At 41.8% G+C, this 18,518-nt stretch overlaps 1 protein-coding gene across 8 annotated transcripts in view; it reads right to left on the bottom strand.

Moving 5' to 3' along the window:
• The window catches only part of ARHGEF28 (Rho guanine nucleotide exchange factor 28), a 220,597-nt gene that overhangs the window by 38,139 nt on the left and 163,940 nt on the right, over positions 1-18,518 (bottom strand). For all 8 annotated transcript variants that reach the window (XM_025205648.1, XM_025205646.1, XM_025205647.1 and 5 more), the window contains 10 exons: positions 15,661-15,911; positions 14,903-15,025; positions 13,555-13,672; positions 9,972-10,226; positions 8,570-8,646; positions 7,450-7,628; positions 6,192-6,280; positions 5,181-5,363; positions 2,999-3,130; positions 2,187-2,281 (listed from right to left, as the gene is read on the bottom strand). In XM_025205648.1, coding sequence (XP_025061433.1) covers positions 2,187-2,281; positions 2,999-3,130; positions 5,181-5,363; positions 6,192-6,280; positions 7,450-7,628; positions 8,570-8,646; positions 9,972-10,226; positions 13,555-13,672; positions 14,903-15,025; positions 15,661-15,911 — 1,502 coding nt within the window. The remainder of the gene's footprint in view (positions 1-2,186; positions 2,282-2,998; positions 3,131-5,180; positions 5,364-6,191; positions 6,281-7,449; positions 7,629-8,569; positions 8,647-9,971; positions 10,227-13,554; positions 13,673-14,902; positions 15,026-15,660; positions 15,912-18,518) is intronic.

The following is an 18,518-nucleotide window of genomic DNA, read 5'->3' as shown; positions in this document are numbered from 1 at the left end:
CTTTCCCTGCCCTTCACTTCTCTCTTGTTCTATATGACCTTGCTATTTTTCTTCTTCACTCTTCTTATTTTTCCTTGTTCCTTCCCCAACTTTTCCTCTTTAAACATTAATGGCAAAGCTGCTGAGCTCTGCAGTTAGATTTCTCTTTGTAGTCCCACTGTGGCAAGGTCACCATACAAAAGAGGACTGATGACAACAGAGCTTGAGCAGCACTGAAGGAGCACATGTGGCGGAGAGAGAGTGAGAAGTGGGGAAGGGAAAAGATGGGGACAACAGGAGGAGGAAAGAGGACAAGAAGAAACACTGTAAAAAAGGAGGAGGCAGGGCTGAAAGCTGTTTACTGTGCTATACTACAGCCATTAAGCTAGAGAAGTTGAACAAAATGGAGGAAAACCCATTATTCTTTTTAGCCCAATTTAAGTTAATACATTGGGCATGCAGTGGAATAAAGCCATGACAGATCAGAACATGACTTGGGTCACCCAGTGCCCATGGCCCTCCTCTGAAAATATGTCTGTACTGCTGTCAGTAGTTATCATTGCAGCACATTAATTACACTCAGAGTAGGTTTAATTTAGCAAGTTTGAATAACAGCAACAGGGAAGACTTCAGTGTAGACAGGCCACTGAATTAAGCATTCAGAATGCTCATACAGTCCATCACCGTGGCTTCTCTGATATTGCTACCCAAGGTAGTTAGCTCAGTATGTCTATCCATTTTGCAATCACATCACCCAACTCCTTGGTAGACATACCATGAGGGTATAGACACATGGAACAATATTGTTGATATCAAATTATACTGATATAACCTATTACAATGCAATTTATAGCTGCATGCTTCTGTACTAATGCTAAAAATCCACAGCAACTTTGACCCCCGAGTCATTTATTCACTTTACCGTCTAGCTAATGTATATCAATACAGGAGCATGCAGATGTAATAGTTACAACACAATAGCTGATGGGTGCTCTCAGAAGCAGCTCCTCCTTCCTTTTTAAAACAGTTTAAACCATAGGTTTGTCCACTGCTTACCTCTCTTCCATTTTCTTTACTTGGTCTGCCACCTTCTGGTAAATCTGATATATTATGAAGCAAAAAATGGTGGACCTAACTATCTGGAGTGAGTCTGAATCTGTCTTCCACTGTGGTACAATTTTTACATCCTACCTGTTTCTTGTTTGTTTTCCCAGTTCATCCCCCATCTCTCTCTTTCTCTGTCTCTCCTTTTTTGGTTTTTATTTCTCCTCAGTAACTATAGCTTTTTGGCCAATTTTGCTTCCCATTTTAATACATCTTCCTATTCACTGCTAACTCTCCTCCTCCTCTTTTCTGCGTTTCTGTAAAATTATCAGTTCTCAGTTTTACTTTTCCAGATTCCTCTCCCCAGCTGAACCACTCTTCCCACCTTGTCTCCCTCCCTCGTTTCCCTTCTTTTCTCTATGGGGAAGTCTGTAACAAGTATTCAAAGACAATTTCCACACTAAGTCTGAATTTATTCTCCATTTTACCTTTATGAAAAAGCTTCTTGCTGCTAATTAAAACTTCTTGTGTCCAGTCTCTGTTTTGCACTGATTTTTCAGTGTGAGGATTTGGCATTAATTGTTTTAGCTCTTTAAAGACTTCCATGATTTAATCTGTTTTGGTTTCCACTCAATATGCAAAAGCAGTCTGGTGTAAGAATACAGGCTTCTTTTACTGGCCAGCTCTCAGTAGAATGAAAGTCACCTGAGTGCAAAGGGCCACCACACCATCTATTTGTAACATAAAAGATCTATGCCATGTACATGCTATAAAATGGGATTAGAGGAAGTCGCAGTATCAGTCCCACACAGATTAGCGTGTAGGATAAGGAGAGGAATGGGCCAGGTCAATGAGCTGTATTTTCAGGGGTCCAGTGGTCTTAACACATTGCATGAGTGGCACAGAGAGGATACAGCTATTTCAGTCCACAGGCTGACTGACTCTTCTAAAAATATATCATGGTTAATTAACCACTGTGACTTGTTTCATTTATTTATTTTAACTTGATAAAATTCACCTAGTCAGTGCTTTGGGCACCAGTACAATTCTTAAGCACCTCATGCTAGTCATTATTTATCTGAATTGCAGGAGCCAAAGGCTCCAATCTGGTTCAGTGTTTATTGTGCCAGGTGTGATACATAAAGATAAATCAGATACAGTACCTTCTCCCCCATCCCAACATCTGTCTCTTCATTTACAATGTGCTCAAAATTGGGATTAACGTCACTACAGTCCTCATCTCCTTGTATTTCTGTAACTAAAGATAAAAAAAACCGAAACATGCACGTGATAGAAACAAATAGCAGATATTTAAAACGTAAATTGAAACCTTTTTCTGAAAATGCAAATAAATGCACATTATCTTTACAATAACTCACAGTATGCTAGAATTACAGACTTACCTAGATTGTACCTATAAATATATAAACAAATATATTTATGATGGAAATGCAAATGTGAGAAAAATAGCCCATGCCATTTTCTTCAAAAAATAAGAAATGTTAGCTGTAAAAAAGCAATTTAAGAAATAAATGTTCTTGTACTGCTAAAAATACATTGACTCTATAGTTCTTATATTATTTATTTTGAACTGTCAAGGCTTTTAAGAACTCTATGTTATATGATTTATAGCTGCAACTATTAAAAGATACTCTGTGCAGCAACTGAATTTCAAAACATCTAATGAAAATCAATTTAGTTAAACAATAGTTTAAAATGTGATAAAATTTTGAATATTGACTGGATATTCTGTGTGTAGTATGTTTCTCTGTATGTAAATATCTAATATTGAGTGGAAGAAGGTATACATTTGGGAAGATCGGCAGCTGGAGCAAAAGTATCCATTGACTTCAGTAGAATTGTTATAATTTACAGAGGCGGAAGATCTGCTCTGGTGGATTGTGGAAGACTTAGAAATGTCCTGGAAAAAGTTGCATTTTTATTTAGACCATCAGAAGTATCAAATTTTACTTACAACTGGTAGATGATCCAAAGATATCATTGGTACCAAGTGTGTGTTTCAGGCTACAATCTCCAGCACTTTCCTCTGGTGACATGTTTGTTTCATTCAGTTGTGAGGATGCTACAGCAACATGGAGGCTTTCCACTGAAAAAGAAAATATGAGGTTTTACAGAATCCATGAATATCTGTACTGAGCACAAATCCATGTCAGGGTTTTCAGACTGGAATGATCCCTTGTGAATTACTATGCAACTAATACCATAAAAGCACCCTGAAAAAGTACACCAGAAGTCAAAATCAATCATGACTAAGGGTGAAATTACAGATGACAATTAGACCACATTAAGAGCACTTAAATCTTGAATGATAACACATTAAGACTCATTAATAAGTGCTAAGTGCCCCATAGATGTCTTAAAGTTATGCTACTTGGGGTGAGGATTATTTTTGAGCTGTGCTACTTAGCTCAAATTAAGTCAACTTCTGGGCGTTTACCTGAGATAACCCACCAATTTGCAGACTTCAATATCCCAGAAAGCACTGCCTCCAAGGTGGACTAGCCCTGGGCTGACAACTGGGAATAGCCAGACAATAGGTGGATGGGAATGAGGTGAGGAGAAAAAGGAGAACGAGGTGAAGGGGGGCAGGGAAGCTAAGGAGAGAGGGTCATGGGGAAAGAAGCAAAACAGCATCGGAGGGGGGAAAAGTGGGTAGGGGGAATAGGGGAGCAGGTGGGTGGGAATCTACCTGTACTGGTAAGGGGGAGGGGAAGGGATGTTCCTCCAGTGTCTGCTCCTAGCGCCCGTACAGATCTTACTGACCCTGCAAGCCCAGATCAAGACCCTACCAGGCCCTACAACTGAAGGAGGGGCAGCAAATGGGGGCCCCCAAGATCTGCTGGGAACCTCTCCTCCTACTCCTGTCACTGCTCTCAGGCCGACTGGGGTGGCAGGGCAGTGATCCCGAGTAGAGGGGGCAATTGAGGGTGATGGCAAGATTTGGGGGTAAAGGAAAATCTGGGGGCCAATGGTGGACAGTGGGGTCATTTGGGGAGCAGAGGGGATGATCCAAACAGCACAGGGGGCCTCTTCCCACCTCCTCCCCAGCCTATACTGTGGCTAAAGAGGTGACAAGTGGGGCAGGCATGGAGCAGACTTGCAGCCCCTAGCTATGCCCCTGCTGATCAGCCCTCTTGCAGCAAGTCGGAGCAGTGCACACTAAAGAAAGTATTAACCCTAACTGTGTGACTGATCACTAACCCTTCTTAATCTTAGCACAGACTAACATTCCTTTAGCATGAGCACCTGATAACTCTAAAATATAATTTCATCCTAAGAAAACAGAGATAAATTATTTTAGTCCAATATTATTACCTTATTGGCAATTAATGGGAGCTTTGTACTGAAAAACCCATGTAGTAAGTAGTGAGGTAACATTATATTCAGTTCATACCCTTCTGTTAAGCAACGATTTGTTTAAAATACTATAGAATAAGAGTTTCTTCCATCAGTGAACACTCCCAAAACATGGGCAATTTTTTTCCTCTAGATTTCAATCTTCATTAGTCAAAAGTAGAATTTTTGATTCCCCTTCCTGCCCCAACCTCTTAAGCTTTTCTAGGGTCCAAATGTTCAGAATCTTGCAGCAGCTGAATTAAGACTACCATAGCTTGTTACTTTATAGATGGGATCCAGATATTCATCTAAGCTTTTTCTCAATACCTAATGTTTAAAAGTTGCTAACAACATCTCAAGGAGCTTTGAACTCAACAGCTAACGGCTAGATAGAGGTTTTCAAATAAGACCTACATTATAGGCCCTGGCCCAATTTACTAAGACTTCACTGGGTGTTAAAATGGTCTCCACAAATCTTCAGGATAATGCTTTTTAAAAACAAATTTCCATAAGCAGACAACACTTCCAGTAACACAGGTCCCCTAACTCCATGGTGAGACTCAGAGAAATACGTAACCTACACCATCAGCTCCTGCACCAAGATGTTTCTTGGAGGCGTCTAGACTAAGTATTGACCCAACCTGATTTTGCTGAGCTTTTGAGACCTGACTAAATCACAGCAAAAGGCAAACTGGCTGAAGGCCAAATATATATTAAAGTGTTGTATTTACTTGAAATATCTGACTGTAGAACTGTCTGTGCACATGGCTATAGATTCATTTTTTTCTAGAAAAACTCACCTTCCCTGAGTGCTGCTGCCAGCAACATGGCAGACTGTGGTGTTTCTCCAGAGTCAGGTTTGATAAGGAGGTGTGGCTCTACATGAACATCCTCAAATCCACACATATCTCCAAGCTCTGCATAGATATGAAGCTTATCTTCCAAGTAGTTACAGATCTGCTGGTCCTGGTTATTCAGAGATTCTATGAACAAAAATTGTACAGGTTATATTAACGGTAACACCTTTCTTTCCAGAGGCCATTTATTCATCACCCATCTGCCACATTAAATACAATTTGCTAATTCAAGCAAAACACCTGCTTTATACAAAACCTTCTGAAAACTGCCAGGAGGGAGATTCACTACATGGTTTACATTGATAAAAGCTGGCAGAGACCCTGGCATAGAGAGTCCACCAGTGGCAGAAAGTCAGATCAGGGAGGGATTTTGATGATGCAACTTTGCCTATGATCAGAAACAAAGCAGGAGCATACCAGCTGCTGTCAATGAATACAAAATCATACGTTTATTAAAGGCTCAAGTTACTTCAGCAAAAGAAAACTGTATCAGCCGAGTGTCAATTTGGAAATTCAGTTTTGAAGGCTTTTTCAGTAGTTATTCTTATTTTGATTGCAATGAAGTGAAAAATGCAAAACATCCTCATGAAAGAATATGTCTACACGACACAATGCAGCACTGCATAGAAAGACAAGACCTAGCTCTAAATGAGCTAAGCTTGGTATTAGAAACAATCCAGTCATGATAGTGTGGAACTTCATCCAGGTTAATTTACACGTCCATAATGCTTCTGGTGGCTGAACTAGTTATTTAGAGAAGGACTGGATACCTCTACACAGCACAGCATTTAGCACTGTAAATATTAAAAAATAAATACTTCTAACCTTCAATCACATATCAGAGCATTGCTTACTTGACCACTGCTATAGCCTATCCAGTGACCAATCCAGCCATGCTAAACTCATCCACCATGGTGTCTGCTATTTTTCCCAACAGTGGGAGAGGTTCCATACCTTGACATTTCTGAATTTTTGCCACTTTGGCCTCAGCTATCCGTCTGTCCTCATCAGGCTCACTACTTTTTCCTTCTTCCTCTGGGCAACTTTAACAAAACAAAAGTGAATAAAGTATATAAATTACACGGGGGGGGGGGGCGGGGAAGAGAGAGAGAGAGAGAGAGAGAGAGAGAGAGAGAGAGAGAGATTCTGCAGCCATAATAAATAACATGCAACATTGTCAAATTCTGCCATAACACAGGAACAAACCCGTCTACAGCCTCTTTTAATATTATTGGTTAGTTAGAAACTAGGTTGATGACTTCCATTTTACTGAATAGGAGGGCAGGAAAGGAAGACAACTGTGACAAAGGCAGCTGTGAAAATACTTTGCAAAGGAATCGAGCAAATACTCAGTCTAGCTTCAGTTCACCAAGAGTTTCAAAGTGCTCTGTGAGCCCTGCTAAAGACTGAGCTAATACCTACCTCTTACCTGGAGCCTATTCTGTGAGTCAACAGCATAAACCAACCCCTTTCCCTAAAGTGACATATGGCCTTTAGATACTGTAAAGTTCAGTACTGTGTAGATACCGAAGTGTAGTTCCACACTGTCATGGCTATAACTGCATTGTACCATTGCACTGTACCACATAGATATATATTTAAGCAGCAAGCTAAAGGCTGTCCCCTTCACCAGCCTGCTACTCTGAAGATATTTTGGGGACCCGTTACCTTCCTAACTCCCTAATGACTAAACGGGAGGTAGCAGAGCAGCTGGCCCTCTCAAGGAAACTTGGGGGAAGATTTTCCCAAAGACTCAGTGTGTGTATGGAATAGTGTCAAGAAAGGCAGCCTGAGCTACCTAGCAAATAGGTCTCACTAGACAAGGGCAGGCAAATAGGTTCCTTAGGAAGCCATGAGAAACCTAACAGTTTGGCACAGTTTCCCTCTGAGGTTTGTGGGGGGTGGGGATTGTTATACAAGCCTTAAGCATAAATCAAAACTCAGGTTTCACTATTGGCAGAGGCTACCAACTTCACCAAACAGTTGGCAGTGCATGGAATCTATACACAGAGGTTGGAAGCTGAGTGTTCACTTCAGATGTATCTGAGGCTGCTATGGTACTAGTGAGCTCAGCTCCAGAGTGATATTCTATTAGAATCAAAGCAAACAAAACAGTTTAATGAACACACTGCAAACCAGAACTGATCAGCTTAGCACAGCTCTTATGAAATGTCCTACAGTGCATGCTTAAAAAAAAAAAGTTTCCCTGTACCTTTCGACTGCATCTTGAATCTTCCTCATCCAATTATTACGTTCCTCTTTGGAATTTGTATGAATTTCATACATCTCAGGGCCTGCACACGAAGCACTAATGAGAAACATTCCTCTTTCTTCATTGGCTACTTCTCTTACTATCAGCTTCTGAAGGGATATAACTGAAGGCTTCTGGTCCTATGTAATAAATAAATAAATATATAAATAAAAATCAAAGCATATTTTAGAATAAAATGATCTTATTACAAGAGACAGAAGTTTTAGAAGAACGCAAATTGTTAAGTTATTGAACCAATTCTACTCCTGGCATTTATGGGCACTCTAAGTGGGCTTTACCAATGGTATAGGGCTTATATTTTTTAATGATAAGAGAAGCAAAGTTTCTAGGCCATATTCCTTCAGCTATTCCTATAATTATTAACATAGTCACTGAATATCGGAGCAGAAAGTGTTCTGTATCTGCTAAAAAGTACTGTTTAAGATTGAGCCTCAAAATTCACATATATGCTTTTGAAAATTTAATGTAATGTAAAGAGAATTTCCTATCTTTCAGGTATAACGTATGTACTATATTTGCAGTTAAAATACATCTTGAGCTTTATTTTGCACAATTAAGCAGGGTGTCCAGACTGTAGAACAAACTCCCTCCAGAGGCGGTGCAATCACCTACCCTGGAAATCTTCAAGAGGAGATTAGACAGTCACCTTGCTGGGGTCACCTGACTCCTAGTTATCTTTCCTGCTTGGTGCAGGGGGCTGGACGCAATGGTCTTCCAAGGTCCCTTCTGGCCTTACAATCTATGAATCTATGAATTTTTATAAAATTTACTTTTAATGAACAGCCTGCTTCTATTTAAGAGCTTCATAATCAGTGAAATACAACTTTAAAATATTTTCTCTTTTTCTTTTCTGAGAAACCTCACTCTCCTTAAAACATGAACTTTGAATTTGGAAATCATACTAATATCATAAGCAAATGCATCTTCAGTCTATAACAAGATTCCCAGTGCTGGAAAACAAAATCAACTGTGATATAACTGGGTAACCTAGACCTAACTTTTAAGAAAAGTGCAAAAAAAATTTAATGTATACATTTAAAAAGGTTGTTCCTATACTTACAACAGCTGCAAGGATATATTTTTGATCTTTTTCTTGTAAGAACAGCAGCACATCAGTTAGAAGTAGTGCCAAGATATCTTTAGAAAAGAGAATAGTTTTAATGAAGGATATCGAAGTTTATTCCCATTTTTACTGTAAAAAAAAAGGTAAAACCTGAACAAATAATTCTTAGATACTGAACAGAAACTGAGAGTAGGTTTTTTTTTGTTACTTAATACTGTAAACAATGTACTAAAACAAATGGATACCACACAAGAAAATGGTACGTGAAGATATTATAAATTTACAAGTTGTCATAACCCAAAGGTATGATTTTGTGTGCTCTTCGGCACTAGAATTATTCCCGCTAAATTGCAACTTCGTTGCACGGTGGAGTTTTCTGCTGCAGAGGAGAACCCCGGTGCAAGGGAGAATTTCCCGCCAATTTGTAGCTTCCTTGGCAGGGTGCATTGCTCAAGTTGCAAGAGAAATGCACGGTGCAAAGGATTTCCCGCCACCCGCATGCAAATTTGTGTCCCGCTATTGGCTAGTTCTAAATTATTCCCACGTGGCGGCTAACGATTGGCCTGTTAGCCGTATAAGAGGCTTGAGCGGTTTCCGCCCAAGCCGAAGAGGACTCCACATCCATCTCGTGGGGACTCTGGATACACGGCAGGGTAATAGAAACCCTGTGTGAGATTCAGAGGAGTTTGGCGACCTGATCCACTGCCCACCTCTTTCCGTCTTCGAGCGATAATTCTTTTTAAGACGTATCTACGAGGTTTCTATTTTGGTGGCGCGCTTGTCCAGGGCATCCGGAGCTCTGTTTCCGTGGAGCCTAGCAAACTCCACGTGATTGTTCGTGTCGTTTTGTTTGTAACTGCAACTCAAGCAAGTTTTCCAGCCTGCACCGCAACCATCTCCGGTGTAAGTAAACAATCTTTCAATCTACCATTACGAGTCCGTGCCTAATTCTAGCGTGTCGCGCGTTCTCTCCAACCCCGCGTGCCCGGGCTGCTGGCCACAGCCCGCGCAGAGCACAAAAAAGGGCCCGGCTCGCACCCGGCCCGCACACAAGCCAATAGGACACAATAAGGAAATCAATTGCAGACCCTGGGAACAGAATGAAGGTGGAAAAGTAGGAAATGCAACCAAAAGCAGAGGCCTAGAACATCACACAACCACTTACAACATATCTGAATTTGTCCCCAAACCTAGCTGTACTGTATGTCACCTGTAAATCACAATACTTTCTGGAATTACTTTTCAGCAATTAGCCTTATTTCTTGTGCCTTGGTACCAGTACCTCACAAACTCACTTTCATCAAATAGTAAAACAAGTTATTTTATCTTTTAAACCAAACAATTGCTATATACCGTTTGCAAATAAAGAGTTATGGGCTTCTTTGCAAGGATGTGGTACCTTTGAAACGTCCAGTAGCAGTTTTCCAGTATACCATGCCTTCATGCAAAAGGGTTCTTTCTTCCTTTATCAGGTCCTGCTTCCTGAACACATGGCCATTTTTCAGCTTGGTATAAGTTTTATTTTCAATTTTACTGAGAATCTCAATCCATTTTTGCTTTCTTTCATATTCACTGACTTTCAAGTCTACTGCTGCAATCATGTCTTTAATAAGACAAAGAGCTTTGCATAAGTCCTTATGTTCTTCTGTTGCTTCTGCATGAAATAAAGAATAGACAATACCTCAGTCATACACATATTTAAGACAAGAAATTTTTATTTTTCTAGCATGAGATGATTAACAATGTAATGCAATACAGTAAAAGCTGTGTTATTTGGCACCTTACAGACCAGTATGCTCTTATTAACCGGCATGCTGGCTTGTAAGGTAAGAGCGAAACCAGAAGTGCCCACCATGGTACTTCTGGTTTCGCCGAGCCCCCATAGCCCTGGGCAAAGCAGCCTGCACTGCTGAGCCCCCATGACCCGGGGCATAGCAGCCTCCGCTGGGCCCCCCTCCCCATCCCCCGGCACACTGACGCAGCGGGAGGGGAGGGAACACGGTGGCAGCACACCGGACATGGCAGGAGAGGCAGCAGCCCGAACAGGCCAAGACGCCTGTTCGGGCCTCTCAGGTAATCGGCATATTTGGTTATTCGGCAACCCCCACTCCCCATGGGTGCTGGATAACAAAGCTTACATTTTCTATGTTGTAAGTATAATTTGACAATTACTTTACTATAAATTTAAGAGTTCTGCTTTTTGTTGGGTTTGTGATCTGCCCATGAGAAAACTGCAATTATCTCAAATTTATTCATTGATCAAAATTACTTCAAATAGCCTTTCCAAATAACTCATGGTCTGTGCATTTCCAGTATTTTGATTGGATATGGCATATTTTTGTTTCCTAATTGGATGACAATCATTTGGAATACAGTATTCAACATGAAGAGCTGCATTTGCATATCAAAACATTCTCCAGTACTTATTTCTTCTCAATTTTAACAAACGTGACCAGTTTCCTGGATCATTAGGATCAGTTCTATATGGTAAACTTACTCCTCCTAGTCGCAACACCCTCAAACATGTTGCATTGCTCTGGCCAGGCTACCTCCTAAGCTGGAAGCAATGTACACAAATTCACAAGGTGCTTCTGGCAGCCACTTAGCCCTGCTGAGTGCCTATTAGCCTGCCTGGAGCACATACAGCAGGAGTTGTCAACCTGGGGTACGTGTACCCCCAGGGGTATTTGAGAAGGCCCTAGGGGGTACACGCAGGCAGACGGGGACGAAGCACTGCCATGCACCATCCTGTGGTGCCATGCAGGCACTGCCCACCCAACCAGATGTGTGGGGCAGGGGAAGCTCGCACGTGGTGGCTACTGCCATTCATTTGGCTGCGTGCCACCCCCGCTCTGCATCCGGCCACACGCCACCCCCCTCCCCCACATCCAGCCATGTACCCCACCGCCTCTCCCCTGCTCCACGTCCGGCCACCACCGCTGATCCAAAAAGGTTGGAAACCCTTGCCATACAGAGATACTACTTCCAATTTAGGAACAGCAAAGTGTGCATGAAGGTGCTATTGCCCTGTTACTGTGGGAGGCTACAGTGCCAGCAGGCTTGGCGAGGGCCCTTTAAAAGCAGGGGTTTTGTGGCCTGGGGAAAAGGCAGCTGCAAAGGCTTCCTGGGTAAAGCCCCAGCTGGCAAGCAGCAAAAGGGGAAAGGAAAGGTCCCTGCAACAGCTAGCAACTGCCCTGGAGAGTGGCTGAATGCTGAGAGGATTGCAGTCAAAGGGCAGGCAGCTGGCAGGGCTGAGACTAATGAGCAACTTCTGTGCTAAAACCAGACAATAGGTCAGTCTGACCGGAAGGGGAGGGGCTCAGGGGAATAAACAGGCTTGCCTTCAAACTAGAAGGGCATTCTAGCCCTGGGTGGGGAGGAGGCAAGACTCTCAGGCAGACCACAGTACTGCCCAGAAGCAATAAGGGGGGGCCCTGGTGGATAAGGACTGAGAAAATTTTTTGTTTTTTTTCTTTTTCCTTTTACCCTGCCACAGGACTCAGAGGGGATAAAGGATTTCAGTTCAGATCGGGTTCAGATAGTCTGCAAGTGCCCAGAGGAGCAGTATTTTAGCTTGAAGCAGTTGCTTGCAGTTTTGGTTCTGTTTGATTGGAAGACCAGAGTTGCCTGTGAAGGGAGGAGGCAGCTGCACTGCAGGTGCCATAAAGTACCCTGTGCAATTAACCCCTTGTTGACCGGGGGGTTATACACAGAGAGGGGGAGATTTAACCCCAGAGCTCCAACCATGGAGCTCAATTCCCAGCTGTGCCACTGCTACTGAGAAGCCAAGGCTGGACTAAGTGGGCCTAGGACTGAAAGTAGAAATTAGAACCAGTAGGGTTGGACCAAAAGGGGCAGGGCCTGGACAAATATAGAAAGGGTGGAGCCAAGCGACCCTAGGGAAACCCCATTCTAAGGCTCAGGATACCTCCTAAACAACTAGTTGTTCCATCAAGGTGTGGAAAACAAGATACAAGGCGGTGGTTTGGAAGAGCTGAAGTGGAGACAAGCTAGCTGGCCACTGGGAGTTATGACCTCTCAGCAGGGCTAGTCCTGCCACGCCAGAGAAGGTAAGACTACTGTATTGTTTCTAGACAGGATAAAATAGTCCAACAAGGTACAGAAGCAAATTAATTTTAAAAACTGAATGGCTACTAAGGGAAAACATTCTGTATGGTTTGACCAGAGCTAAACTATAAGACACTCCCTTGAATTCATTTACACTGATTTCCAGCTTTGGTACCAAAATAGTTCCATATTTTATATTCAAGATTTTTTTATTTTTTTTAAGCAAAAATTCTTAGAGCTTTTATACTCATCAGCCATGATCTGAATTTTTCCCCAATGTCAAACTGGTGAAGACCATAGTGTGTTTTGCCTTACTCTGCAGTGCAGGCCAGCCATGGTCCTTTTCCAAAGATCATCTGAGCAAGTATTCATCCAAAAAACTTCCTGCCATTACAATGGCAGAGCACTGGCAGCACGCTGCTTTTACTCATGGCACATTGTAATGGGGGTGGTGGGGTGTCCCACAGGCTGCTTGTGGCTGCAGTGCATTAGAGGGATTGAAGTGGATGTTCTTATGGATCCTTTGGACAAATGACTGCCTACGAACATAGAGGACATAACTCAATGGCCCAGGAAGCCCCTTCTAGCCCTACGTTCCTATGACCTCTAAACCTTTTAAAGTTTGTCAATCCTTGACAAGAACACATGTCAGATATGCTGTTTCAGTAACATTCATTCCTGCAGAGGTCAAGTGGTGCCTTTGGGCTGGCTCTTTGCATAATCATATGCATCGCTTTGGTAAGAAGTTGAAGCCATTATACCAAAGATGTACTGAGGTTTCAGTTTGGGTTTCTTTAAGCAAGCAAGAAAGCAAGAAAGAAACTCTGTAGATATATATAAATCCTGTTACATCTTATTACATACACACACACACTTACATATATATATAAAACAAGATTTAGGCTATCACTCACCTCTTGAATACTGCAGTATCCTTTCTACCAGAACTGGATACTTAGTGATGCGTTGAGTGACAAGCAGAATGCATTCTGGGATTCCTCGACGTCGGGCCAATAGATTGCTATTTCTCAGCTTTAAAAATGCATATAAATATTAAAGTGGTAACATACATTAACAATGGCAATTCACTTATGATCAGTGAATGCAATTTGAGTTAAAATGTGTGGAAATCAACTGAAATGGAACAAAACAAAACATTAAATTAGTTGCTCTGTCCACAGTCAATTACTGATATCTTCCTAAATCTCTCCACAACTGAGTCTGTTCCTAGTTTGTAAGAAAGCCAACATTTATATTTGGAAGCCTTGCCTCATTTGATATATAATCTTTTGTTTCATGCACAATTCTTTTCTTTGCACTCAGAGATGTGCAAAGAAAAGGGGTATCTAAAAGACACAAGTGATGAAGAGTCTAACAGCCAGAACATATGTATATTATAGACTGATGTCCCAACCTTTTTCTCAATGAAAGAGAAATGGAATTTACCAATTGACTTGTAAAGAAGGACTCAGTGTTTTGTCTTAACCACTGTAATACGTCTGAACAGTAGCAACCTGATTTTGAATCCAATTTCCCACCCTTGCAGATTATTTAGTGAAAGAATTATTTGAACATAATAGAACAGGGAAGCTCAACATCTTTTCTCTGGTGGACCAGATGAACAGTGCTCCATCTTTCTGTGGGCTAGATCCTGCCCGTGGTCTGCACTGGGCCTACTATGGTGGCCACCATACAGCCATGTGGAGGGGGGCACAGGGTAGCCCAGCCACAACCTGACCCCAGAGGGGGGGTGGGAAGGGTTGTGGCCCAGCCCCAATCCAGCCCCCTGGGGTAAAGAGAGTGTGGCTTGTCCCCATGGGGAGAGAAGTGTGGCTTGGCCCACAAACCCTGCCCCAAATGGGGTGGGGGATAGCCCAGCCCTGATCCAGATAGGGGAGGGGCTGTGGCCCAGCTGTGCAGTGCTCGAGGTCTAAGGAATTTGGCAGGGGAAGGGTAACTGCATTAATGGCCATTGTTCCCTCACTGCCAAATTTCCCATCCCATGAGGAACCACATGGGCCAGATGCAATGGCTCTGTGGGCCACATTTGGCTTACAGGCTGGAGGTTGAGCATCCCTATAATAGAAAACTGGTTCTTAAAAGCAGGTCCTATGAAGCATAAACCAGAATTACTAGGTTTTTTTATTTTTTTTTTTTTTATATATATATATATATACACACACACACACACACACCCACTTTTTTTTTTTTTTTTTTTTTGGACTACTGAGTTAGCCAAGTAATGTTCTTATAAGCACTTACTTTAATAAAATTCTGGAACTTCTTGTTTTGTTGCAACTCCTTGAAAAGATTAACAGCTTCTTTCTGATGACTACAAAATTCTCCATATATTTTCTTCATTTTATTTGCATTTTCCTCTGAAAACTGATAAAAACAATACTTAAATTGTGCTGAGCAAGATTTCTAATTTTAAAGGGTATGCATAAGGATTCATACATGCTACATATTTATGAATAGTATGCATTTTAAAGTAATTTACTTTTTTATATTGGTAGCTTAACTTTCTGATTTCCATTGAGCAATGGAAACAGGTTACTTGTTTTTAAGAACATTACAACAGAAGTTGAAACAGCATCCCAGGTATTGTTAACCTTGGCAATACCTCAGCACTGTACTAAAAGACCCAGTTCAAGAGATAAGGAGGCAGGATATTGTCTATACCCATCCAGTTCATTCACCCATAAACATTTCTGCGTAGGTGTCTAAAAAGCATGTCAAGTAGCACAGCAGATTTAGTGATGGGAGCAGCTCTTCATTACACATTGCACCAAGACCATCATTGCTCACGGAAGTTATCAGTTGGTAACAATTTTTTCTTACTTTAATTCTCCCCTGATTCTGAAGCAGTAACTTAAGATGAACATCTTTGTACCCAGTTAATCAGTCCTTTAAGATATCCAGTCATCTCCCTGACCCATACAAGTTTAAAATTCAACAAATCCCTCTTTTATCACTTGTGAATAAATACACTGATGTTGTATTTTGGCAAATCTCTTTACCTGCTCCACAAGGAGGTCTCCAATTCTGTTGATGATAAAATTTCTTTCATTCTCCTCTGCACATGATTCCTGTCTTCTTTCCTTCATTCTGCAGAAGAATTGCCTGTGAATCTCTAGCAGTTCATCTAAACAGGGGAATATTTTGTCCACTGTGCTGTGGTCTAGTTGTAATTCTTCCTTCATTCCTTTCCTGAATATTTCAGACATAATGAACAGGGTATGGATGTGATGCACTTCTGTTTGCATCAGCTCTGTGGTGTAAAGACAGACAATGCAGTGTAATAATAACTAGACATTTTCCTCACAGTTTACATGCTTTACATACATTTATAGTCAGATATATGGGCATGCATGTTGTCTTCCATGATAAGCCCTAAACCTAACAAACATTAACACACACTAAAATATAACTCTTTAAAATCCCTCTACACCTCTTGCAAATTAGCAAAATGTTCCATAATAGCACTTAGTTCCATAATTTCCTAAGCTGACACAGGATAAAATTTACAGCAGAAGCTCTCCTTAATTTCCAAATCATTACATTTTTTTTAGATCTTTCCCCATAATCCCAAGAAGGTTCCAAGATGACATTTCTTGTTGTTTTCAATCTTCCTTCTTTTCAAGGCTTTGTACCACAATGACTACAGGATTCCCTCACTTTATGCTGTACGTGCATTCCTGGAAAACAGTGCATAACTCAAATTCGCATAAAGGGAACCCACTTTAAATGTAACAAATAGGAATACATTCCAAAACCTCAACTGTACTGACCCCAGACCCATTTCTACCACTTTTACAAGACCATTTTGGTACTCATCAACAGCAGCCAGTACACACAAGCACAGGGTGTTGGTGAATGTTACCGTTATGGGGATGGCAACTACAGAAACGCGTGTCACAGACAATGAGCGAGGAGCACAGATCCACACAGGAGACTATTTTGGTGCGCATCACTCCCACTATGCACTGCACAAAGCAGCTGACTGCGGGCTTCCACTACACTGATCGCATAAGAGTGAATTTACCTCACATAATGAATTTTTGGTATAAAAAGGTTTATCGCATAAGAGCAAATTCGCACATACAGAACCTGCATAAAGAAAGGGAAACCTGTATCTTTCCAGCAGCACTGGACAAGGCACCTTTCTTAGGTACTTGATACCACTTATGAATGGTATAAAATGATGGCATCATCTTGAAAGATGATGCCTCACATCTCCTTAATCTCATTCATTCTGCATTGGAGAATTTTGTCTGTGGGCACCTTTCTACCTTGCCGAAAAGATACACAACCAGGCCCCAAGCCTAAAAAGGCCTTGACAATGCAGGTCTTCAAGCCAATCCAGCAGAACTGGATGCAAGTGCATTTCATTCTAAAGATAGTAAGGAGCCTCACAGTCCACCTCCCTGATTCCTACAATGTTCCATGGAAGGCACTTTGTTTTTCAGGTGTTAACCAGGTGGCCATAATCTGAGTTATGTATTTACCACGTTGTTAGACATGAGAATGAATCAGAATCTGTTAATATTTTTAGCACAGAGCAAGATGAAAAAAGTAGAAACTTTTGCATTTTCCTTTGAGGTTGTTTATCTGTCTGTAGGAAACCACTGACTTCTGTCAAAGTCAGAATTTCCTGTAATGCAACTGATCTCTATCCATATAACCTCCTCAAAGCAAGTATCTGGGCACTAGCACAGTGTGGGATGGAATCACAGCCACCGAGAGCTTTTTCAAGGGTCCTTCCCAAGCCCAGAAAATTGGCTTTGTTGCAAAAATTTTCTTCCTTAGTTCAGCTTAGGGATCAGGACATCTTTCTAACACAAGTGCCAGATCCTACACTAGCACAAAGTAGGGGGGAAAGGATGAGTGTAGGAGGGCTAACTATCATGCTGCAGTAAAAAATGTATTAACAAAATGGTTACCACGCTACTATGATTGGGGTCAAGGAGACTTGCATAGGATTTTATGTACTCCCCAACCATATCCACCCTACTTTCTCTGCTTCTGTAATATAAGGCAGGGAAAGTCTTTGCATGTCCTACAAGAATACATGCAAAAAAAGCCATTTTAACATGGGAACAGTAACTCTGGCTACAAGATCTTTTACACTATACAGTCTAAACTTCTGTTGGCCTGTAAGTCAACATAACAAACTGATGAAGGCATAGCAATCCAATTCTAAATTCACTTTTTTCTGAATCAATGCACTAAAAATGCTTGAATGCTTATTTGTTCACAGGGGCCACGTGGACGTTTGGTTGCCAGGGGACAACAAAGAGCAGGACACCTTGTGCCACTGATACTTGGCCCCGGGGAACACATGTGCTACATGCCCTCTAGCACATAGCTGATTACCCCGGGTGGGGTTGGGGAGGCTGGGGCCAGCACTGGGCTGGCCCTAGCAGCCTTACCTGGGGTTCTAGGGGGCTCCTGGGGTGCAGCAGCGGCAATCCTGCCACTTGGATCCTGGCTGGCAGCTGGGGTGTGGCTTCAGCCACCCAGGCACCAGTTTTGAGAGGCATGTGTTATCCACACGTACACCACTCTGCTTTTTTTTTTTGCGCAGCTTTTTTGAGTCCTGGATATCTAGGGGTCAGAAAACCCCAACTGCACCGCTCCCTTGCAGTGTGGAGAAAAGTTGAATGTGTGATACGTGGCATTGCAGACATGTCTGCAGTGCCACAAAGCTCACAGCTGCATTCGTCCGCACATGGCCAGAGAGTGAACAAGGTCAAAATTATGGTCACACTGACTTGAGGAATAAACTTACAAAGTTCAGAGGGTTAGAAGACTTACTATGTGTCAGCTGTTCTGCAGTAAGAATCCCTCTGTCTTGCTTACCATTGGCAAGGACAAA

The sequence above is a fragment of the Alligator sinensis genome, unplaced genomic scaffold, assembly GCF_000455745.1.
Source record: "Alligator sinensis unplaced genomic scaffold, ASM45574v1 scaffold274_1, whole genome shotgun sequence".
Classification (NCBI taxonomy): Eukaryota; Metazoa; Chordata; order Crocodylia; family Alligatoridae; genus Alligator; species Alligator sinensis.
This window is presented reverse-complemented; position numbering and strand designations above follow the sequence as displayed.